The sequence below is a fragment of the Camelus dromedarius genome, chromosome 13 (assembly GCF_036321535.1).
Source record: "Camelus dromedarius isolate mCamDro1 chromosome 13, mCamDro1.pat, whole genome shotgun sequence".
In the NCBI taxonomy this organism is placed as follows: domain Eukaryota; kingdom Metazoa; phylum Chordata; class Mammalia; order Artiodactyla; family Camelidae; genus Camelus; species Camelus dromedarius.
In genome coordinates, this window is record NC_087448.1 from 55,136,158 (window position 1) to 55,161,165 (window position 25,008).

The 25,008-nt window shown below is 32.7% G+C and overlaps 1 protein-coding gene across 1 annotated transcript in view; it reads left to right on the plus strand.

Moving 5' to 3' along the window:
• RB1 (RB transcriptional corepressor 1) overlaps positions 1 to 25,008 on the plus strand; it is a 106,996-nt gene that overhangs the window by 40,109 nt on the left and 41,879 nt on the right. The window contains 10 exon segments of the mRNA XM_031466439.2: positions 1,841 to 1,983; positions 4,102 to 4,179; positions 6,336 to 6,445; positions 7,474 to 7,551; positions 10,152 to 10,239; positions 15,687 to 15,803; positions 17,041 to 17,097; positions 17,186 to 17,217; positions 17,296 to 17,372; positions 18,430 to 18,626. Of these exon segments, the coding sequence (XP_031322299.2) occupies positions 1,841 to 1,983; positions 4,102 to 4,179; positions 6,336 to 6,445; positions 7,474 to 7,551; positions 10,152 to 10,239; positions 15,687 to 15,803; positions 17,041 to 17,097; positions 17,186 to 17,217; positions 17,296 to 17,372; positions 18,430 to 18,626 (977 nt within the window).

The window sequence follows — 25,008 nt, forward strand, 5'->3', positions numbered from 1 at the left end:
TGATCCACTTCAGTGGGTGATGAGGTGGAACGTGTCTTTAAATAATAATTATTCCTGAAATAATTAGATAACATTAAGCAAAGATAAGTATATCTCTCTTAGAGTGGAGCTACTTCCTTTGGTGGCATGTAGAGTAGGATTTAAAAATCACTTATTACCTTACGGAAAAATGTAAACTTAACTAAGCCTGAACTGATTACTAGAGACAGTTAAAAACATAGAAGTCTCAAAGTGGTGTTGAAGTGGCTAAAAAGCTGAAATCTAGTTCATCTTTGTGAACAATAACATCATGGAAAAAATGAAGTCTGGAGCAAAATTTTGAAAATGTTTTGAACATAATTTGACAGTAAATGCAGGTTGCTTAACGAAAACCACATGCAAAATAGAGGGAAAAAATAGAAGACAATATATTTTTTAAATTTCTGAATCTTTAAAAATCTTTATATCCCTTTTCCTCATTTTTTTTAATGTTATAACTTTAATAAGTTGATGTAGGATGTAACTTTAGGTTGACAGGCTTTGTTCTTTTGGATAATTTAAATGCATATTTAATTCTCTAAGTGCCATATTAAAGAGAAATGGGATGAGGTGTTGAATTGACTGGCTATGATAAATTTTTTAAATTAAATTTTTATTACAGAGAATTTCAAGTGAACATAAAAGTAGAAATTAGTATAATAAGCCTTTATGTGCTTATCACCTGCCCTCAATGTTTAACTTATGGTCAACTCGTAGTCCTATCTACTGCTCAGTTCCACAGCTATATTATTTTCAAGCACATTTTTGCATGTCATTTCATCCTTATAAATTTCAGTATGTATCTCCGAAAGATAAAGTCTTTTTAAAAAGTATAAAGACAGTACCCTTATCACTCCTAAAAATCAATTAATAGTGATTCCTTAATACCACCAAATATCGAGTAAGTGTCCATATTTTCAATTGTTTTATAAAAGTAATTTTAAAAAAATTTTTACAGGTTGAGAAATCAGAATCTAGATAAGATCTATACTTTGTGATTGATTGACATGCTTTTAAGTCTTAAAAAGTTCCTGCATCTATCTTTCTCTCTCTCTTTTCTTATAATTTATTTATTAAATAATCAGGTGATTTGTTCTGTTGAGTTTCCTGTGGTTTAATTTTTACTGATTGCATTCTGTGGTATAGTTTAACATGTTCCTCTGTCCTCTCAATTTCCTGTAAGTTATTGGTCGGGCCTAGAGGCAGTTAATACTTTTTATACTGAGTCATATGTGATCTCTTTAATAGCTGAATCCACATTCAATTTGAATTGGAAATACTCAAAATAATCCAGGAGACTTTTTGTTTTAAATCGCAGTTTAGTATCACATTATTATATTTATATGCTTATTTTTAAAAGCATTATAATTATACAGTGTTGCTAAAACTTTAAATTAAACTTATTTATTTTTATCCTATGTCTAGAAATTGAATCCATAAATACTTGCTTATTATTTTTAAGACTCTTTTAAGATAGAAAACATTTTTCCCCTTGCAGACTGAGTAGGATACACTTAGAATTAGTCTATAAGCTGGCTGTTTCCCTTGCCTTTTTCTTATTTGTCTATGGGATTGTAAGTTTCTTTTTGGGCTAGTTGGGGGCAGAATAGAATAGGGATGACAGAAACTATTACCAGTATATAACTTACAATAGATACTCAGTAAATAGATTAAACCATTAGCTTTTTAATGAAGCCTAATAAATAAAAGTAGCAGAATGTTACCAAGATTATTTCTGACCTTCCGAATTATGATTAGAATACTTCATTATTTTATACAGTGGAATGTGCAATTGTTCTTATCTAATTTACCATTTTTACAGAAACAGCTGTAATACCTATTAATGGTTCACCTCGAACACCAAGGCGAGGTCAGAACAGGAGTGCACGGATAGCAAAACAACTAGAAAATGATACAAGAATTATTGAAGTTCTCTGTAAAGAACATGAATGTAATATAGATGAGGTAATTTAACTTCATGATTTCTTTAAAATAGTTAAAGTAGATTTAGATGTAAGTTCTTCCTAACAGTATATAATTCTTTCATGATGAGCTTGCTTTTTGTAATTAGTGCCAATTCTTTTGCAGTAGCAAAATATTTAGAAAAAGTTTAATTTTCATATTAAGTTACTTTGATTTTCAAGAGAGTAGCTCCCTCACTCTGGAATCACTGAAATGTACATCATTAAGTTAGTAGTTTTCAAATGTATTTGTTCTTTGATTCCTCTGTGGTTACTGATAACCCTAATGTTTTAAAATATCCTGCTAAGAAAATCCTAGTGTTTGGTTTAGTGATAAGTGATACTAACATTAAATTTCTGTTCAGCCATCTATAATTACTCTCTTTCTAATGTTAACGGCTGGTAGAGAATACATGAACACCCAAGAAATGCTTATCTTGTTAATAAAATCTGGAATGCTAGATTGGAAGGAATTGGAAGGAATCTTACAAGTAATGTTCTCAGCTCCTTTTAGTCATGAGTAAACAAGCCTCTAGAGACTGATAGCTGATTACTAACAGAGTCTATACTTTAGAACATCTGCTGCGAGTGCTTCTTTCACTGTGCCATGCTCTTTCTCTCGTAGATTGTTACATTGTCCACTACTCACTACCGCCAAATAGCTGTCTGAAATGTTGCGTCTTTGAAATTTCTCTGTCAGCTCTGGGAAGGAATCAAAATCTAGTTTAAGAAGTGTTGGAATGATTTCTCAAGATATCTGGGTTTTAGCACTGTGGCTTTTATTAATTTCAACTAAATACATAGATACATAAACCTTATACATATGTATTTACTTTTTTACTTTTCTACAATCACAAATTATCTTTGCTAATAAGCTGACAAATGTAGTTGAAATACTGCTTTTTTTTACTCTAGTCTGTTGCTTAGTGCCTGAAGATAATGAATAGGAATAAATGTAGTTTTCTAATTCCTGGTTGTTAATTCTCTAAATTTCAGAACTACTTATAAAATTGCATTTTAAAAATCAGGAATAAATCATGTTTTTCCTTTTTAAAAAAAATTATATTTAATAATTTAGAATGTAATAATGATTTGTAAAGTGTAGGTGATTAATAGCTTTAATGGTAATTCACATTAATTGATTATTTACATACAGCATTTATGGTTATATAAATATTTGTACTTATATTTATGGTTATATAATTATTGGTTAGTCATACTAATTGGTTAAATAGAACCACCTACCTTATAACTATTCCAGTTAAGTGGGATTAGAAAACTAGATTAGTTAACTAGAAAACATTATACTAATAAATATTACAGAAGCTTAATTGTTAAAACTTATTTGTGAAATAGAAGATAGAAACTTATTAATAGGAAGATCTTAAATTATTTCTGCCTTAATAAACATAGACTCCAAAGTTGGAAAAGGACATTAAATGAAGAAAAAGTAAGTTGTTTAAAATTGCAAAACATACTGCAAGTGTAGAATAGCCAGGGCTATAACTCTAGGTTTTCCAGGGATGGTCTTTATTGTCCATGTTAACGTAGGATTTTTTGTTTGAAACTGCATAATTCCACAAAACATTTTCTCTTGGTTTTGAATTGAATTGAGTGTTTGAAATTATTTTCTTAAAAAACAAGTTATTTTCCTAAATTTATGCTAAAATAATTGACTTGATATTCCCTAAGCTAGATATGTGTGTGAAGTGGCCCAAAAATATGCTTTGGAAAAAAATCAGACACAGTTTAGAGAAGTGAAAGGAGTTTGGCTTTGATGATAGATTGAGTTTCAATTCCAGCTCTGCCACTTCCTCACTGTGTAACTTTGGTTAAGTTGCTTAATTTTTTTGAGTCTCCCATCTTTATACCACTTGTTAAATGTGGGATATTGAAGTTGGTTTCAATGGGTTTACTTCTCATAAAACCCTGCACCTCCATTTTATAACCTGAAATCTGCCTCACATAAATTAAAAAGTGAATAATTGAATTAATTATAAATAAGCATCACACTGGGTTGAATGTAAGTCATTGATCAAAATGTCAGTTAACACTCTCAGTCTTGTGTTAATAATGACAGAAATTTTAAAAAAATTTTAATGATCATGTTTATCTTTTTCAGGTGAAAAATGTTTATTTCAAAAATTTTATCCCTTTTATGAATTCTCTTGGAATTGTAGCTTCTAATGGACTTCCAGAGGTAATCTGAAAGAAAACATAATAAAAAGCTAATGTGTTTTAGGACTTTTGGGAGGGAGGAATAGTCTAAATTTCTTAAGATCATTTTATGTTAAATATTTTTTACTCCAGGAAAGAATCTAAATAGAATTGTGGTGAATCAACTTCATATAATAACAAAAAATCATTTTGAATATATGCTCAAATGTATAAATAAACAGCATTTTTTAATCAACAGAAATTGATTTATACTGAAATTTTTCAAAAATCAAAATATAGGCTTTTGAATTTCTAAATGCCATTAAATATTTAAATGTAACCAAATTTCCACAATCTAGTTTTGATTCTAATTCACTTTGCTACATTTCCTTAAACTTAGGCGCCATGATTGTGCTGTCAGCATTATTGACATTACTGTACTTTGGAGGATCTCTTTTGAGTATTTTAAAGAATTACTTAATTGGGAATAAATTCAGTTGAAACAACTGTGATTATATTGTAGAAATGTTCTTAGTGGTATGCCATCCATCTACCTGTTCCTTTTCACATTTTGCCTCAAATATCTTGCTCTTCAATGAGAACAGAACAACTGAGAACTTTATGTGGTAAAGTGAAATACGTGGAGAAAAGGATGCTTGGATAAAGGATGAAGACAAGTACTCAGTGATAAAGCAATGTTTTAGAAGCAGCTAGAATGAGTCACCAAGATCAAAAGACATGAAATCAGATAGCTAGGCTGAATCAGGTAGCTAGTCCTTGAATTAAGGAGCCTATTCATTTAACAGTTATTTGGTGAGTGCTTAATATGTGCCAGGCATTTCGCTAGATATCATTAGTAGAGATTTAACTCACAGCCAGTTGTCATTAAGGTGCTAATGGGAGAGAAAGATGAAGTAGAACATTACAGGAGTCTACAAGAGTCTAGCAGATGTGTGCACAGGGTGTTGTGATATCTCAGAGAAGGGCTACCTAATCCAAAGTGGGGCAGATAGGTTTTGTGGAAAGCTGTTTGGAGGAGATGTGATTTCTGAGCTAAGATTCACGAGAAGTGACATTTCCAGGTCTGTTCAGTGGACTCCAACTAACTCATTAAGATCGGGATACAGAGCAGAAGAGTGTTAAGACATGGTACTAACGAGACAAGTAGAGGCCACATACTGTATTACTGAGCCCTGTTACCAACTTATGTCCCCCAAAATACGCTGTTTACAACTCTAAAGAATCTTGGACACTGGTAATTTTTTTTCCTTTTGAGAGGGTTACAGAATTGTTGTTATTGTTATTTCCCCAGTATTTTTCATATAGCACTAATAGCTACCGATCAATAAATGATTGATAATTAGTGCCTCACTGAGATAAGGCAGGAACAACAATTAAACTTAGCCAAACATGAATGACTGTTCTGCCTTAAAAACGTATGCAGACAAACAAAGAGTTTACGTTTAACTGGGTTTCTTCCTACCACTCCTTTTAGAATACAGTTTTGGCTCTCTCAGGTTGGAAACACTTTAGCTTTAAAAGTCACTGCAGAAGGTATGCTAAATAGTTGTTGTCTGTTGAGCATTGGTTTTTATATTATTAGAAAATTATGAATCAGAACTGATAAAAGAACTGCAGATTCTAGCAATTGAAAAAGTGTATAAGATTGGAAATAAATTGTGCAAATATGTTAATTGGACTAATTAATTGAGCAAATACTCTTGCCCAGAATACTTAAATGAGGGGAGTCAGAGTGAACCAAAGAATGCAAAGAAAAGATAGGCAGAATGTATAATCAAGATTTGAATCAAGAAGATTTGTTACAGTGTTTGAAAAATTATTTTATATTGATAAATGTAGTAGAAGATTTAAAGTGAGGGGTATTTGGAATGGAAGATCTTGGCAATTAAGTTTTTGTCTTATGTTCCATTTCAGTATTCTTCTGTAGCATTGGTGATCCTTGTCTAGATAAAATTTTAATGTCTGGGGTACATAAAATAGGTTTAAAATTAGAGTTGAAAAATTTTGCGGTTTTCTTTGCTTCTCATTTAGATATGCCTTATTTATATTGTGTGTGAAGTCTATATAAGGCAAAATTAAGTGTATGTTTTACAAAAATTCTTTAATTAAATCTGTACTTCTGTGCACTGAGATATAATGACATGAAAAAGATAATCATTAATATTTTTTTCTTTTGAGGTGGAAAGTCTCTCTAAACAGTATGAAGAAATTTACCTTAAAAACAAAGATCTAGATGCAAGATTATTTCTGGATCATGATAAAACTCTTCAGGCTGATCCTACAGACAGGTATTGTACATGGTATATTTATATTTGTTGATATGCTGCTTCATTTTTTTAAAAGTTAATGTAAAATTGCATTCTCTTGAATTGTCATATAAAATCCTGAAGTGGGACTGGTTAAGAGTAACTACAGGCACACCTCTGAGATATTGTGAGTTTGGTTCCAGAGCACTGCAATAAAGTGAATATTGCAATGAAGCAAGTCACACACGTTTTGGTTTCCCAGTGCATATAAAAGTTATGTCTACATTGTACTATAGTCTATTACATGTGTAGTAGCATTATATCTAAAAAACAATGTACATGCCTTAATTTAAAAATACCTAATAGCTAAAAAAATGCTAACCATTATCTGACAATGCAGGGTTTACAAACCTTCAATATGTAAAAAAAAAACAGTATGTGCCAAACACAATGAAGTGAAGTGCAATGAAATGAGATGTGCCTGTACAAAATTTTAGAATCATCAAGTGTGGTTAATTTTATGTCTTCAGCATGAAATCTTTAAATATTAACTTAATACACACAGACACACACACACACACACACACACACACACACACACACACACACACACATACATATACACACATATACACTTTGGAAGTTAAATATAAGAAAAATGTTTTTAATTCTATTTAAGTCAAAGTAAAGTTTTTGGAAGGCATAATGATTGAAAAACTTTGAGCTTTGATATTTTTTGATACTGAACAGCTTGGCTAGTAATGTCATCAATATCTAACATTCTGGAGAAAACAAACATCTAACTTTCACTTTCAAAATATTCTTAATGTTTGTACATCTATTTGTCATAAACCTATGGAAAGAAACCCAACTTAAAAACAATAATGAAGAAAATAAAATTTTATTTATTTAAGCATCTTTTGGATCATCTATTTCCTATCACTTCTGTTATTTACTTAACCATTTTGTATGATGTTATGAGGCAGCAGAAGGTATTGTACTGCTTTTTTGACTCATAAAGCACAAATTGTAAATTTTCCATTAGAATGACTTTGCTTATCATTATTTAGTTCTGAAATACAGAGAACTCCACAAAAAAGTAATCCTGACGAAGAGGTGAATGTGATTCTTCCACAGACTCCAGTTAGGTATGAGTTTTCTTACTTTTGATTTTCATTATAATTATTTATTCATTGCTTTATAGTGCTTTGGGTTTATTCATTTGTTGACAATGACATGCAACAAATATATATCGAGTGCTCTTTGTGTGCCAGATATTTCACTAGTTGCTGAAGATATGATTGCTAGACATAGTTCTGCCTATCCTTAAGGGATACAACCTAGAGTGAGAATGTGTCCCATCTCAGTAAATAAAAAAGAAAAAAAAGTATCACTATTTGGTCTGTGTAACCTGGAAGGATTAGAACCATTTTTTTATGTCCTTTTCGTCACTTAACTTCCCACATCTAATCTGTTTTCAAGTCTTGTTGAGTCTACCTCCAGAGTATTTCTTAAGTCCATCTGCTTTTCTCCATTTCTACTCTTACCTCCCTTGTCCAAGATATTTCTCTTTCTCTTGGATTTTGTTTGCAGTAACCTGCCAGCTGATCTTGCTGCTTCTACTCTCATGACTGTTCCTCTCTCCGCACCACAAGTATGTTCTCCAGAGAGCCCCCAGAATAATATTCTAGAAATGTAAATCAGATCACGTTCACTCTGCTGTTAAAACTTGTGATTGCTTCCTGTTGCAGTTGGAATACAATGCAAATTCCTTAACAGTGCCTAGAAGATCTTTTATGATCTAGCTTATGTTATCTTCTCCAATCTCGTTTTCGTACTCAAGATGAACTAGCCAGTTTCCTGAACTCTCTAAGTTCTTTTGTACTTGAGGACCTTCACACTTGTTTCTCCTTCTTCTTGAAACTCTTCTTTCTTTTCTTTCTGTGAACAACCAGCTGCTACTCTTTCTTTAGGTTTAGCACAAATATTACTTTTTATTTTTTATTTTTAAACACATTTATTATGATGTGATTCCTGTACAGATACTACTTTTTTAATGATTTATTTCTCTTTGAAGTATTTTCCTATATTATTCTTTCTCACTGCATCCTGCTCTATTCCTTCATAGTGTGTATCACAATTTGTAATTATAAATTCATTTGTATGTTTGCTTATTTTTGCCAATACCCACAGTAGCTTTTAAGTCCATACCGCATGGACCATGACTTTTTTGTTCCCCATTTGATAATTAGGACCCAGGATAATACTTGGTAGACAATCAGTAAGACTTTTCAAATGACTGTATGTACATATAAAAATTTATTTTTGTTTAAATACAGTAATAGGCTTATGACAAGTTAATGAGATGCCACAGAAGGAACTCTGTGAAGTAATGTTTGAACTGAATTTTGAAACATGTTAAGTTGTGTCACAGGAGACTGTGATGGCCTGTGCAAAGGCACCAAAGTATGAGACCACACGATGTGTCTGGGGAGCTGTAAGCAGCTCTGAGGTGATTTAACTAAGTAGGAAGATGAGATGGCAGGAGAGGAGGGTGGGTACTAGATCATGAAGGGCCTTATATTCCATACTCACAAGTTTGGACTTCAGCAGCTGTGCAGGATATACAATACATGGGGGGTTAAAGCAGGGATAGGATTAAATCAGACTTGATTTTTTGAAAGGTTGCGTAGTAGTAGTTTGTGAAGAGATGGACTGAAGAGGACATGGTGGGAAATAGACCTGTCAGTCTGTCTCAGCGGTTCTAAACCAGGGGTGCAAATTAGGATAACCTGAAGAGTTTTTATTTTCAAATTACATATGCCCAGACCCTGCTGCCGTAGACATAGGCAAAATCTCTGTCAAAATGATCTATTGCAGTAATTTGGTTGAGCGATGCTAAAGGTCTGAACCAAGAGGTAGGCAGTGGGAATGAAAGAGCAAGACTAGATTTGATAAATAGTTGATGAATTCATATTTAGCATATTCTTCTTCTTCTAGGAAGTGTAGATAGCAGTTTAGAGAGGCTTGACTGAGAACACCAAACATGTTTCATTAAATAATATTTAAGGACCTTTTCAGCCATAAACATTCTAGTTTTTTGCATCATTAAACACTGCCTACAGAGTAACAATGTGCTGCTATTCCAAAATTGGAACGTTAATATTTACCATATACCACCCATACATGCACAGACACACACACACAAAATTATACAATTAAAGAGATCTTAGGAGATTGACCTACTTTTATGTTTTAGCAATGATGATCTCTAAAATTGCATATGCTTTTATCTTAAAGATCTCTGTAAAGGACAGTCGGTTCTTTACTTGAGTTACTAAATATCTTACTGTCTGTTTTGAAAAATTTTAATATTTAATCATAATTTTTCTCAAAAGATTACTATTTTGATGCCATTTTTATGTTCTCTCCTTAAAATAATGTCATTACTTTGACCAGTTGTTTTATTGATACATAGTTTTATTAGTAAATAAGCATATCAGTTCTTTAATTACGAAATTACTGATTATGGACATACCCTTTCTTAAAGATTAAAGTGTAGTTCCTAGTTCCTTATGAACAACTGCACACTAAGGGTTTTGTAAAGTCTTAATTACTTCAGAGCACTTCTTAAAGATAAACAGAAGACTGTGAGATTGAAGATAGTATGTAACTTGTGAAGATACATATCATTTTTTCTTTTTGTTCCTTCTTTGCTTAACACTACTTCCTATTTTTTTTTCCATAGGACTGTTATGAATACCATCCAGCAATTAATGATGATCTTAAATTCAGCAAGTGATCAACCATCAGAAAACCTGATTTCCTACTTTAATGTAAGCCACGTATGAAGCATTTATTGTGATATCTTGGCAAAGAAATTTGAAATTAGAAGTTAAAATACTGAGTATTTTTTAAACACTCATTTCCCAATCAGCATGTAGTTGTCTGTTATCTTATTTCTTGCTTTTTTAAACCCTCCAAGTTAGATATTATCAGTAGCATTGTTTTATTTAGACTGTTATTTTCTCATGTTTACTATTTGCCTTGCTTACCATTCTTTCTTACAACTTAGACTTCACTTCCAAAATTATTTCCTTCTTTCTTTAGATACATCTTTTAATAATTCCTTTAATGAGGGTTAGTTTGGGATGAATTTACAAGGGTTTTGTTTTGTTTTTTGTCTAAAAATATCTGTACTCTTATTTTTTGTAAGATAGTTTCCCTAGATCTTCAATTCTAGGTTGACCTTTACTTTCTCTTAGAAGTTTGAAGATACTACTTTACTATTTTCCTGACTCTCATGGTTGCTATTAAGAAGTCTTCTGTCGATCCAATTGTTATTCCTTTATAGTTAACCTATCTTTTCTCTCTGGCTGCTTTTAAGGTCTTTTCTTTGAAAGTGACATTAGACAGGATTTAACATTTACCATATCTCTATAGTCTTTTTCACTTAGCCCATTTTCATTTACATTTCTTGTGTGGCGCTGTCTGTGCACAATGCAGTTTTCAACTCTTGATAGACCCTGAGTTTGATACCTGAAGGGTCCCTGCTACCCTCGCTCCCCTCTAAAAGGGGAGAGAGAAAGAGAAGGAATGAAAACTAGCATCTATATTCCTTGATTGCTCCTCCACTCCTTGTTTAAAATCAAATGATAAGGCTTGGGACCCACTGAAATGCTCTTCCATGCAAATTGGATGAGGCTAGGAGACATTAAAATTTGGCTTATTCTGGTAACTATGTGCTTCGTGTAGTTAACATTCTGTTTAATGTCATAAGCTGCCTGTGGTTTTGTCATATTCTGTTGTCATCTTCTTGCTTGTACCCCCACCCCAGGAATTAACAAAGTATTTTCTGTCATCATATGCATAATTGTGTTGGCTCAGAACTTATTTTGTTTGTCCAGTTTGCATAATGTTGCTTTTATTTGTGGATTGTATGTAGCACAAGAATATTTCCCAAACATAGCTACCCAGTTACTTAGAAGTTTTAGAGGGGATAAGATAGAAGTAAAAAGAATGATAATCTCTCTCTTCTTAAATACTGATTTCAATATTTCCTCCAGCATTTGTAGTATGTAAGAACTCTCTTTTATTTTAAAATACTTTAGTTGTGCAGAAAATTCTGCCTCAAAGACATTTTCTGGAGATTAAAGCTTAACACTAAATGAAACTTAACAGCTTAACTGTAAAGTTTTATGTACACTTCAAATCGCCTGTCTCAGAATGGGCATATCTTGAAGATCATTAAGTTGTTCTTTGGCTTTTACTTCTTTATTAGTTCAGGTTTCTTCATTTTAAAAATTAATGCCATCTCCTTCTGTGTAAGTAAAATCTTAGAAGCTATAGACATTTTTTTCTTCCAGTTTTATTGAGATGTAATTGACATACAGCTCTGTATAGGTTTAAGGTGCACAGCTTATGATTTGACCTACATGCATCGTGAAATGATTATCACAGTAAGTTTAGTGAATGTTCGTCATCTCATTTGGATGCCAAATAAAAGAAATCTAAAAAAATGTTTTCCTTGTGATGAGAACTCTTAGGATTTACTTTCTAAACAACTTTCATATATAACATACAGCAGTGTAAATTACATTAATCATGTTGTACGCTACATCCCTAGTACTTACTTATCTTACACCTGGAAGTTTGTACCGTTTGATCACCTGCATTCAGTTCCACCCCCTGCCTCTAGTAACTCTAGTAACTACAAGTCTGATTTCTTCTTCTATGAATTTGTTTGTTTTTTGAAGTATAACTGACCTACAACACTGTATTTGTTTCTGGTGCACAGAATAGTGACCCAATATTTCTGAACATCTCAAAATGACCACCACAGTAAGTCTGGTTACCATCTGTCTCTGTACAGAGATATTACATAATGATTGACTGTATTCCCCACACTGTATACTTCATACCTATGACTCATTTATTTTGTAACTGGAAGTTTGTACGTCTTTTTTTAAATTTGCATTTTGGTTACTTATTTATTTACTTTATTTATTTCATGATTTTTTTTTATTGAAGTATAGTCAGCTTACAATGTTGTGTTAGTTTCTAGTGATTCAGTTATATATATATATATATTCTTTTTCATATTCTTTTTCCGTTATAGGCTATTAAAAAATATTGAATATAGTTCCCTGTGCTATATAATAGGGCCTTGTGATTTATCTATTTTTTTGTTTTGTTTTGTTTTGTTTGGCTAATGGAGGTACTGGGGATTGAACCCAGGACCTTGTGCATGCTAAGCGCACGCTCTGTCACTGAGCGATACCTCTCCCACTTATCTATTTTATATATAATAGTTAATATCTGCAAATCCTGATCTCCCAATTTATCCCTCCACCACTATCCCCCCTCGTGACTGTAAGTTCGTTTTCTGTGTCTGTGAGTCTGTTTCTGTTTTGTAAATAAGGACACTTGAGTCCTTTTTTCAGATTCCACATATAAATGATACCATATGGTATTTTTCTTTCTCTTTCTGACTTACTTCACTTAGAATAACAATTTCCAGTTTCATCCATGTTGCTGCAAATGGCATTTTATTCTTTTTTATGGCTGAGTAGTACTCCATTGTGTATATATACACCACAATTTCTTTATCTAGTCATCTGTCAATGGACATTTAGGTTCCTTCTGTGTCTTGGCTGTTGTAACTTGTGCTGCTGTGAACATTGGGGTATGTATAGTTTCCTCTAGATATATGCCCAGCAGTGGGATTTCTGGAAGATGTGGTAAGCCTATTTTTAGTTTTTTGAGGAATCTACATACTGTTTTCCATAATGGTTTCACCAAATGATATTCCTACCAACAGTGTAGGAGAGTTCCCTTTTCTCCACACCCTCTCCAGCATTTATCATTTGTGGACTTTTTAATGATGGCCATTCTAATTTGTACAAGGTGATACCTCATTGTAGTTTTGATTTGCATTTCTCTGATGATTAGTGATGTTGAGCATCTTCTCATGTGCCTCTTGGCCGTCTGTATGTATTCTTTGGAAAAATGTGTATTCAATTCCTTTGCCCATTTTCCAATTGGGTAGCTTTTTTTTTTGATGTTAAATTGTATGAGTTCTTTGTATGTTTGGATATTAACCCTTTATCAGATATTTTGTTTGCGAATACCTTTTCTTATCCATTAGACAGTCTTTTCTTTTGTTGATAGTTTTTTTCACTGTGCAGAAGCTCTTTGGTTTGAAATAGTCCCACTTGTTTATTTTTGCTTTTGGTGCCTTTTCTCTGGAGTCAGTTCCATAAAATCATCTCCAAGACTAATGTCAAGGAGCTTATCACCCATTTTTTTTTTTGAGTTTCTTGTCTTAGGTTCAAGTTTTTAATCCATTTTGAGTTAATTTTTGTGTATGGTGTTAGATAGTGGTATAATTTCATTTTTTTGAAACTGGCTTTCCAGTTTTCCTAACACATTTATTGAAGAGACTATCCTTTCCTCATTGTATATTCTTGGCTTTTTTTGTGGTAATTAATTGATTATGTATGAATTTATTTTGGAGCTCTCTATTCTGTTCCATTGATCTCTACCAATAGCAAACTCTTTTGATTACTGCAGCTTTGTAATATAGTTTGATGCCTCCAGCTTTGTTCTTCTTTCTCAAGAGTGCTTTGGCTATTTGGGGTCTTTTTTGGTTCCACACACACTTTTGTATTATTTGTTCTATTTCTGTATAAATATGATTGGAATTTTGACAGGGATTTTTATTGAATCTGTAGATTGCTTTGGGTAGTAGGGGCATTTTAACAACATTAATTTTTCCAATCTATGAGCATGGAATATCTACATTTATTTATGTATTTTTCAATTTCTTTCATTAGTGTCTTAAGTTTATATTGTACAGGTCTTTCACCTTCTTGGTTAAATTTATTCCTTGGTATTTTTTGATGCTATTGTAAGTGCAATTGTTTTCTTAATTTCTCTTTCTGATAGTTTGTTATTAGTGTATAGAAATGCAGCTGATTTCTGTGTATTGATTTTGTATCCTGTGACTTCACTAATTTTTCATTATTTCTAACAGGTTTTTTTGTAAATTTAAAAAAATTTTATATATATAATATCATGTCATCTGAAAATAATCATAGTTTTACTTCTTCCTTTCCAATTTAAATGGCTTTTATTTCTTTTTCTTGCCTAATTGGCCTAAGACTTCCAATAGTATGTGGGATATAAGTTCCAAGAGTGGGCATCCTTGTATTGTTCTTGACCTTAGAGGAAAAGCTTTCAGCTTTTCACTGTTGAGTATGATATTAGCTGTGGGCTTGTCATATATGACCTTCATTTGATTGAGGTGCATTCTCTCTGTACGCACTTTTTTAAAAGTCTTTATCATAAATAAATGTTGAATTTTGTCAAATGCTTTTTCTGCATCTATTGAGATGATCACATAATTTTTATCTTTTATTTTGTTAATGTGATGTATCATTGATCGATTTACATATATTAAACCATCCTTGCCATCCCTAGGATAAATCACACTAGATCATGGTGTATGACCCTTTTAATATACTCTTGAATTTGGTTTGCTGGTATTTTGTCCTTACAAAATTTTGCATCCTTGTTCAACAGGGATATTGGCCTATGGTTTATTTTTCTTGTGGTATCCTCTTTTTGGTATCAGGGTAATGTTGGCCTCATAAAATGAGTTTGGGAGTGTTCCCTCATCTTCTGTTTTTTAAAACAGTTTGAGAAGGATTGGTAGTAATTCTTTGAATGTTTGGTAGAATTCACAATTAAGCCATCTGGTCCTGGACTTTTGTTTATTGGGAGTATTTTAGTTACCTATTCATTTTTCTTACTAGTAATCAGTCTGTTCAGATTTTCTGTTCTTTATGATTCAACCTTGGAAGTTTGTATGTTTCTGGGAATTTATCCATTTCTTCTAGGTTGTCCAGTTTGTTGGCATTTAATTGTTCATAGTAGTCTCTTATGATCCTTTGTATTTCTCTGTTATCAGTTGTAATATCTGTGAGGCTGTTTTTGATGGATAATGGAAAGGCTAACAAATCTGTTATTCCCTAACTTGCCAGCAGAAAATTTAGATAATAGATGTTTTAGTTGTACTCTTGTATTTTTTGGTCACTAGCATCCCAGAGTGGAATCCTTTAAGTTCTTCATATTTTGAGTAGTTGTATTTACCTAGTTTGTTGTGGAAATGTTTTCACAGTATAAACCATTAAAAGTGATGTCATATATTACAGAACAGGAAATATTAATTCTCTGATTAAACCATATCCTCAACATTGATTTCTGTCTTTCATTCTTAAAGAATTGCACAGTGAATCCAAAGGAAAGTATCCTGAAAAGAGTGAAGAATATTGGACACATCTTTAAAGAGAAATTTGCTAAAGCTGTGGGGCAGGGATGTATAGAAATTGGATCACAGGTAACTTGAGTTCATTTTGATTAGTACTTCTATATAGTAAATAATTTCAAATGCAACATCTGTCCATATTGTATGAATACTGTAATAGTGTTTGTCCAATAGTATAAAATATTGGCAGATATCATATCCCAGCTGCATGAGTATGCTACTGTTTATGGAAAACTTTATGGGACAACTCCCCTCACTCAATTGCAAAAACCAAAAGTAAACATGCAGAAAATTTTAGAAAAATTTTAGAAAATACAAGTAAGAAAAAACACTTAAATCTTGACAATATTAAGTTTTTGCTGTATATTCTTTAACTTTTATATATATTAATAATCATGTATGCATGTACTTATATGAATAGGATCATTTTATACATTGATGTTTATCTGTGATATTATTGAATGATACTATTTTTACTGCTGTTATCATTATTTCAGAAAATCCGAAACTAAATTTGCTAAGATTATGGGCTCTGGATCAGAACCCTGAATTTATATCTGGTTCTGTCATACATAAGCTGTCATTTAAATTCTCTGAGTTTCAGGTTTTGATATTTTGCTCTACTTTGCTATGTGGCAGTAATGAGGTAATATGTAAAAATTATATTTGAAAACTGTAATGTACTATACACATTTATTTCAGTCTAGTGAGGTTATATTTTGATGTCATCAGTGTTTTACAGAATTATATTTAAAAGTTCTTTTTGGTTATATTTGAAATTTGTACTCATAATTTGCAATGAAGAAATGTGTGTATATCTAAAATGTGACTATTTGTTAGACTAATGGAAACTAGTTATTTGAGTAAAACTTTTTGCTGATAAGATCAGTTAGTCTGTTATTTGCCTTGGCCATTTTTATGGAAAGAGACAATTGTCTTAATCCTGGAGAGCTATCTTGAAAATACATGTCCTAGGACACAAAAAGTATTACATTAGTATGTAAAATGGTTAAAATAGTCCCAGGGACATAGTATGTTCTTAGTACATATATGTATGATGAATGATGTAGACTAAAGTGAAATAAAGGAAAACCAAGTACTGGACCTCTTCTTCTGAAAATTTATCAGGAATGCTAACCTTCATTTTACACTGAAGTCTTGAGTTTCAGGTGTGCTAACTTTTGTGATGTCTTGGTAGCCATATTCCTAAGAAGGGCCAGAAATGTGTCTCAAGAGAAAACTTAAAAAATTAGTAATTGTTATGGTTTTCTAAAATAGTGGAATCTAATTTTTGTTTGTTTGTTTGTAGCGATATAAACTTGGAGTCCGATTGTATTACCGAGTAATGGAATCCATGCTTAAATCAGTAAGTTAAGAAGGACATAATAGAAAAAAAATTCAATGCCAACATAAAAAAAGTTTTCAGTTAAAAATTTTTTTTTTATCTGTTTTAGGAAGAAGAACGATTATCCATTCAGAATTTTAGGTAAATTTTTGTTTTAGTAAAACAATTTCTTCTTTATATAAATGTAAACATTATAAAATCATTCTCTTCTTCCTTTAGCAAACTGCTGAATGACGACATCTTTCATAAGTCTTTGTTGGCATGCGCTCTTGAGGTTGTTATGGCTACATATAGCAGTAAGTTAAATTTTAGTAAATAAATATTTCAGTTCAATTTAAAGTTTAAAAAAACTTACCTAAGGTGTAATGTGGAGTTTTTTTTGTTTTTTGTTTTTTGTTTTTTTTTTGGTTGGGGGTGGGGATGGAGGAGTTAAGGAGAAGAAATATTTTAAATCAAGAATGAAGTATGTAATTGTTCACCATAAACCTTATAAGTGGCTTATTAAGCTGAATTATTTCAGGTCACCTTGGAAATAGTTTCACTGGGCTCCAGTTCTGGGCTGTCCTGAATCCAGGACACTTGACTATTGAAATCCCTTCGAAGGCTTATGAGGTTGTAAAATGCCTGAGGAACACTGTCACTGATATGGAAGCACTGCTACATATATATTCTGTGGTCATGATACCAAAGGTTGGAGCTAGAATCCACCAGATAAACAGAACAGAGGCCACTGGTAGTGCTTTTTTAAAATATAATTTTAAACACGTATTATTTTGCAAATAACTTTGCAAATGTCAAAAAAAAGCTTTGTTTGCATAAAAACTAAGGAAGGAAATTTAAGGATCTAAGGATTCAAATATATAATGAAAGAGAAACTTAAATTAGTAAATAAATATGGAAAACTGAATCCTCATTTATAACCAAGAAGTGCACAATTAAAACAGGTACCATTTTCTAACCAATCAAATTAACAAAATCTTAAGGAATCTTTTCCTCCCTTAACAAGGGATTAATGAGACAGTTAAAATGGATATGCTAATACATTGCTGGTTAGATGGTAAACCTGTCCCTGATACAAGTCTAGGATGTTTAAACCTCTGAAAATTGGATATAAGCTATGAGCCTTCTATCTAGGAAAGACATCTATGCACATACTCAGACTTTGGAAGCTTGTTTCCTGGGAGTCTGTGGATCCCAGAATAAAAAAGTCTGTTCTAAATAAAAATTTTTGCTTAGCCTTTCTACTGTGTTTTAATTTTTTTTTTTTTTTGATAAAACCTTCCAACTGAAAAATATGTTAGTTCAAGGCTTAACAATCCATACCTAAGTTACATTTTTTTCTTTCATTTTTAGGAAGTACGTCTCAGAATCTCGATACTGGAACAGATTTGTCCTTTCCATGGATTTTGAATGTACTCAATTTAAAAGCTTTTGATTTTTACAAAGTGATTGAAAGTTTTATCAAAGCAGAAGCCAACTTGACCAGAGAAATGATTAAACATTTAGAACGATGTGAACATCGAATCATGGAATCCCTTGCATGGCTCTCAGTAAGTAACTAGCTATTATAGATATTCATATGTGTATGGCTAACAGTCATCTGTTAGTGAGAGCTGTTTTGTTAAAATGTACCTCAAGAACAAATATGCAATTTAATGAATAATGTGATTTCAGTGTATAGCCCAAGAATCAAGAGGAATATTAGAACGGAGTTTTCTTTGAGCTCCCAGACCCTCTGATACAGCAATTTATTTATAAATAGCTTTTCTTAAAGGTTAGCACTTTAAAACAAAGCAGAATTCTTTAAAATATTTGGGAACTTTTAAATAGAGGTGTCATGTTTGAAAATTTAAATGTCTGTACTTAAATTTCAACAAAATGATAGAAGTTTTGAAATTATCCTATTGAGATGATTTAAAAGTACAAAGTTTTAGTTCAATTTAATATGATTTTTTTGTTTCACTGTTGACAATAGTCCAAAAATCTACACAATTACAGTTGTTATTTATAGCCTTAGAAGGGTGCAAATCATATTCCTGAGGTATTCTATCTATAGCATGTAAGCTAGCGGCAAGGCTTTATTTTAGTAAAGGTGGCATTTCCTATGTAGTGATTGTAAAATATTTACATGAAGCTCTTCTGTTACGCTCTTTAAATCTTCAGAGTTGGATAATACTTTGTTAATCATTGGGTTTGTAGATTTTTAAAGTTGATTTCTTTTGCAGCTGTTGCATGCTAAGCAAATATCTTCATTTATATCAGTAGATAGAAATGGCAATGAAAAAATTGACTTTAGTTACATTAGAATCCAATCTGTATATATAAGCTTAATTTAAATTTTTCATATTTAAAAAATGTAGTGGTTAAGAGATGACTTGTTTCTTACTGCTTTTCTTGTATTCCTGTATAGACAGTGGATAGAAAAGGAAGGAAGTAGGGGAGTTTGGTAGAAAGACATTATATTGCTATGATTGAATTTGGTAACTCCTTTAAAGTAGCAAAAATAAATAAACAGATTAATAAATAAAAAAAGGTAGATAGAGTACTTTCCTGAGGCTTCTGTGCCCTCTCCTCCTAGAAAATTGAAATCAAGACATTACTGTATCATCTGAAAGTGACTATTCTCATTTCTTTTAGAGAACTGCATTTATTTCCATCAACACACATCTGCTGTATGCCTTGCATTGAGGTTGACATTGTGAGGATACAGAAAAGACATGAGCTCTGAAAATTGTGAGGAAATAGTAGAAATTTACTGCTTAAAAATTGCTTGTGTTCAAACCTGTTTAGTTTAATTACTGGCATTCTAGGATTCTAAACAATATTCCTTTATTTTTGAGAATTTCTAGAGAAAAAGTGATGTGCACTAAGTCTGGAAAAGGGTACAAATATTTTAATAATAGCGAAGTGTGGAAGTCATAAGCCTCTGAATTTAAATTCTAAGTGTGGCAGATCTAGGGGATGAGGTTATAGATGATTTTTTTAATGTTTGAATTTTTAAGAAATTAACACATATTGCTTTTTTAATCATAAATGGGGTAGAGTGGTAGTGGGTAGTGGGTAACTATGAAGATAAGTCATGACACACAAATAGAATATGTGAATTTTTCCTGTGAGAATAATTGGCATTTTAGAGAAGAGACATATCATAGACATATATGAGCTTTGATGGACTTTAGGGTTTTTTTCTTTATTGAAGTATAACATATATATAGAAAGTTATAGTAACAAATTATAGTTCAAAGAATTTTTTTTTTTTACAAATTGATTTTCTTTTAACAAATTGAATTTTTTACAAATTGAGTATACCCACATTACCAACATACAGATCAAGAATCAGAGCAGACTTCCATGGTTTTTTGATTCTTACATTTCAGTAAGAATCTCTCATTAAATGGTAGAGATTTCAAACATGTTCAAACAGTGTTGTTTACCTAGGGGAACATCAAGTGAGATATAATGAAAGAAAGAACATGATTGTATTTTTAATGGTCGCCTGGGGAGAGAGTTAAGCATCTCTGCTTCACAATCTTGAGAAATAATAAATCAAGAACAGTAACTGCAAGAAGGAATAAGCACGCTCCTGTTTCTTGTGATCTCGGAGAGATTAACAGGCAGTATATGAATGTAAAATGCTAAACAATCTATTGAAAAAACCTAGTGAAATCTTGTTCTCTGGAAATTTGGAGGATTAGAGGTGATTTAAAATGAACCCTACCTAAGGGTTAGATTGAATGACTTACAGTGTTTAGCCTCTTGACTCTGTTAAGCAGTTTATAATGCCAGCAGATGAAAAGGTGAGATTTGGATATTTTGCTTTCAGTATATTCAAAATGTATCCGATTTTTTCAGTAAAATCTTTATAAACCAAGGTAGACCAGGTACTTTATTCGCTAAATGGTCTCTTTTGTGGGCTACTGTGGACTCTTCCTGTTGCTCTCCCCACACCTCTAGCTATCTTAAGACTATTTCTCTCACAGCCACCAGAGAAATCCTTTTATAAGTGCAAATCTCATTATGCTAATTCCTCAGGTAAAAACCTTTTGTGGAGGACTTCTGCATCTGGTATTATGGAGGAAGACCCTACCATACGACTCCCCACAAAAAAGGCAGCTCTGAAACCTGTACATAATGCTACATAATATACCAAAAAGCAGCTGCCTGAAGTCACTGTACTTTTAGAGCAAACAGGAGCTGTGAACCTAGGTAGGGAGCTTTTAGCCTGGGGCTAAGTGCAGTTGGGAGGTATAGTAAGGCGGGAAGGAAAGTGCCAGTGGGAAGATTGTTGGGCTTTGTGACCAGGGAGAATAGGGAAACTAGAAAACTGACGCTGGGGAAACGTTGGCCACTGAAGAGAGTGAAAGAATCCTGCAGAGGAAAGAGCCAGAGAAAGAGTGCTCAAATTCTGTCTGCCTGCATCTCTGACTGAACTTGAATCATTGCGGTGTGACAGATTCAGAGCAGCTTAATGAAAGACAGGAGATCTGAACTGAGACAGGAGCTGCTGCCCAATAGTTCACATCAGGTTCAGCAAAAATAATTACCTGCTTTAAAACAAAACAAAAATGCTCATTTGAGAAAAACAGAATACAGGATCTTTACAACTGAAACATTTACAATATTCAGGGCACCAGTCTAAAATTACTTGGCATGCAGATAGGGTCAAAGGGACCAAGTGCATGTTTTTAGATCGGGAGCTTTAAGTAACTGCTTGATGCCTCGGAGGCTCTCCTTTAGAAGCTTTGTCTCCTCGTTTTTTCTTATGTCAGCAGTTCAGAGTGTGGTCTGTAATCCTCTGGTGGTCCCTGAGACCATTTCAGGGAATCTGCAATGAAAAAACTATTTCATATTACTCTTAATATGTTATTTATCTTTTTCACTCTGTTGACATTGATGCAGATGATGTAAAACTTCTGACAACTTTGCATGTATCAAAACAGTAGCATCAGACTGGCTTGTAGTCATTCTTCACCACCACAAATTCCCAGTTAAAAATCAAAACATGTCCGTTTCATTTAAGAATTCCATTGATGAACCAGTGAAAATAAGTATTTATTTTATTAAGTCTACATTCTCAAGTACAGTGTGATTGAAAACAACTGACAATAAATGTTGCCAATGATAAATTTTGAGTTTTCAAGTGAAAATTTGAATTTCGTTAGTTTATATCCACTGTAAGCAGGTCGGCTTCCCAATACTTCAAAGACTTTTAACTCAGTGGTGGTATTTAAATGTGATTTTTTGATATTCTGTAAAGAGATTCATCAACATTGGCAGGATCCACATAATGCAGTGAACTGATATTTCCAAATGACCAATGCATCATGTTATAAAGTCATGCATGGGTGAGAAGTTTATTCGAAGTTTGAGACAGATCAGTGGCTTTTAAGAGCTCAGAATATGGAAAGTTTATTTTTGTTCACTGATACATTCCACATTACAATTAACCTTTAAAAAACTACCACTTGTTGAATTTTGGGGTAGTGTCAGAAAAGAATATCCATAATGACCTGAAAAGTCTATTAAAATTTAATTAAACTTTAATATTTAATTACCAAGTACAGTAAATATTGATATATGTAATCACATGAACAAAAACTTTTGAATCCTCGGTAATTTTGAGAATGTAAAAGGTTATGACCCAAAATGTTTGAGAATTCCTGCCTTATATTCTCTTCTCGATTCAGCCCTAACTGTTTATATTACTCACACAGCTATATTTGTTCCTGCCTGTCTAAGTCTTTGTTCACTTCATAGGCCCCACTTGAAATGCTTTCCCCTTTTTGTTTACCCGATTTTCAGGTCTACTTCCATTTTGCCTTTCACGGCCATCCTAGTTTATAGTCATTCTTCCCTCCTTTACAGTTTCACAGTGTTTATCTATACTACTTCCTCGGCATTAATAAACTTAATCTTATTACAGGTAAGTGTCTCATTTTAAAAGAATTAATGAGTGGAAAAAGCACTTAGAACAGTATCTGGCTTTGTATTATAAGATATGACAATTAATTACATAAGTGGGAATGAAGGACAGAGAAAGGGGCAACTAATAATGACATCCAGGTAGTGTCTTTCATGAAGATACCCAGGATTGAATGAGATTTGCTTAGGAAGGTGAATTCCGTTTGATTATGCTAAGTTTGAAGTGATTGAAAAATTTTTTATTGAATTTTATCTTTGTAGATTTACTATTAATACTTCTTGTTTTATTTTGTAATTGGTTGCTTTATGCTTTATAATATAAATCTTTACCTTCCCATGGTTTACCTTTAAATAGCATTACCCCACTTCACATGTAGCATAAGAACCTCAGAACACTGTACTTCCATTTCCCCTTTCCTAACCTTTGTGCTGTTGTCATGCATTTTACATCGACATAAGTTATAAACCCCACAATACATTACTTTTGCTTTAGAGTGTCAATTATCTTTTTTAAAACCTAAAAAAATATGTTGTGGGGGAGGTAATTAGGTTCATTTATTTATTTATTTTTAGAGGAGATACTGGGGATTGAACCCAGGACATCGTGCATGCTAAGCATGCACTCTGCCTCTTGAGCTACACCCTCCCCCCTTACCTTTTAAACAGAGTTAAAAAGAAGTATTCTTAGTTACTCACATATTTACTGTACCGTATCTTTTAATTCCTTGTGTAAATCCAGATTTCCATCTGGTAAGTACGGTTTTCCTTCTACCTGCAGGACTTCTAAAAAAGTTTTCTTTTATTCAGGTCTGTTGTGTCTTGCAGCTTTCTTACGTCTGAAAAAAAAATCTTTATTTCATCTTTGGATTTGAAAGATTTTGTTAGATATAGAATTTTAGGTTGACCCTTTTTTTTTCTTTCGACACTTAAAAAATGTTGCTCCACTGCTGTTGGCTTGCGTTTCTGATGAAATCTGTTCTGTTTTCCTCTGTATGTATTTTCTTTCTGGGTGCTTTTAAGATTTTTCTCTTTATCACTGGTTTTAGGCAGTTTAATTATGATGTGCCTTGGTTTAGTTTCCTTCATATTTCTGTTGCTTGGAGTTCTGCTTCAAAACATGGGCTTATAGGTTTCATCAAATGTGGACATTTTGGGCCATTGTTTTCTTAAAATGTATTTGTTGACTCCTCCAGCCCTTTCCCTCAGGGATTCCGGTCACACATGTACTAGGTCACTTCAGGTTGTCCTAGAGCTCACCAATGCTCTGTTCTTTTGCTGGTGTTCCAGATGTTTTTCTTTCTGTTTCATTTTAAACAGTTTCTATAGCTGTGTCTTCAAGCTCTTTATTTTTTTTTTCTTCTGAACTGTCTAATCTGCTGTTAATCTTACCTACTGTATTTTTAATCTTAGGTATTATATTTTCCATCTCTAGAATTTTGATTGGAATTCTTTCAAAAATTTTCTGTATCTCTCTCTAACATGTTTGTGCTTTCTTTCACCTTTTTGAACATATGGAATGTAGTTATAATAATTGTTTTAAAGTCCCTGTCTACTAATTCTAACATCTCTGTCTTTTTAGGACTGTTCCTGTTGACTGATATTTCTCCTTTTAAGGGTCATATTTTTCTGCTTTTTGGCCTGCTTGGTAACTTTTTACTGGATGCCAGATGTTATGAATTTTACCTTACTAGGTCCTGGGTGTTTTCATATTCCTTTCACAATTCTTGAGCTACGTTTTGGGACACAGTTTAGTTACTTGGAAACAGTTTGATCCTTGCAAGCTTTTGTTATTGTTTTTAAACAAAGCCAGAGCAGTCTTTAGTCTGTGACTAAGGTTTCCTCACTATTTAGGCAGTGCCCTTCTGAGTGCTTTGTCTGATATCCCATATATTACAAGGTTTTTCCACCCTGGCTGTGGAAGTCAAACTCTCCCTGGCCCTGCGTCAGCTCCTGCAATGGTTCTGCTGCTTCCAGTGGCTCTTTTCCTGCCTTTGGGTGGTTGGCCTGCAC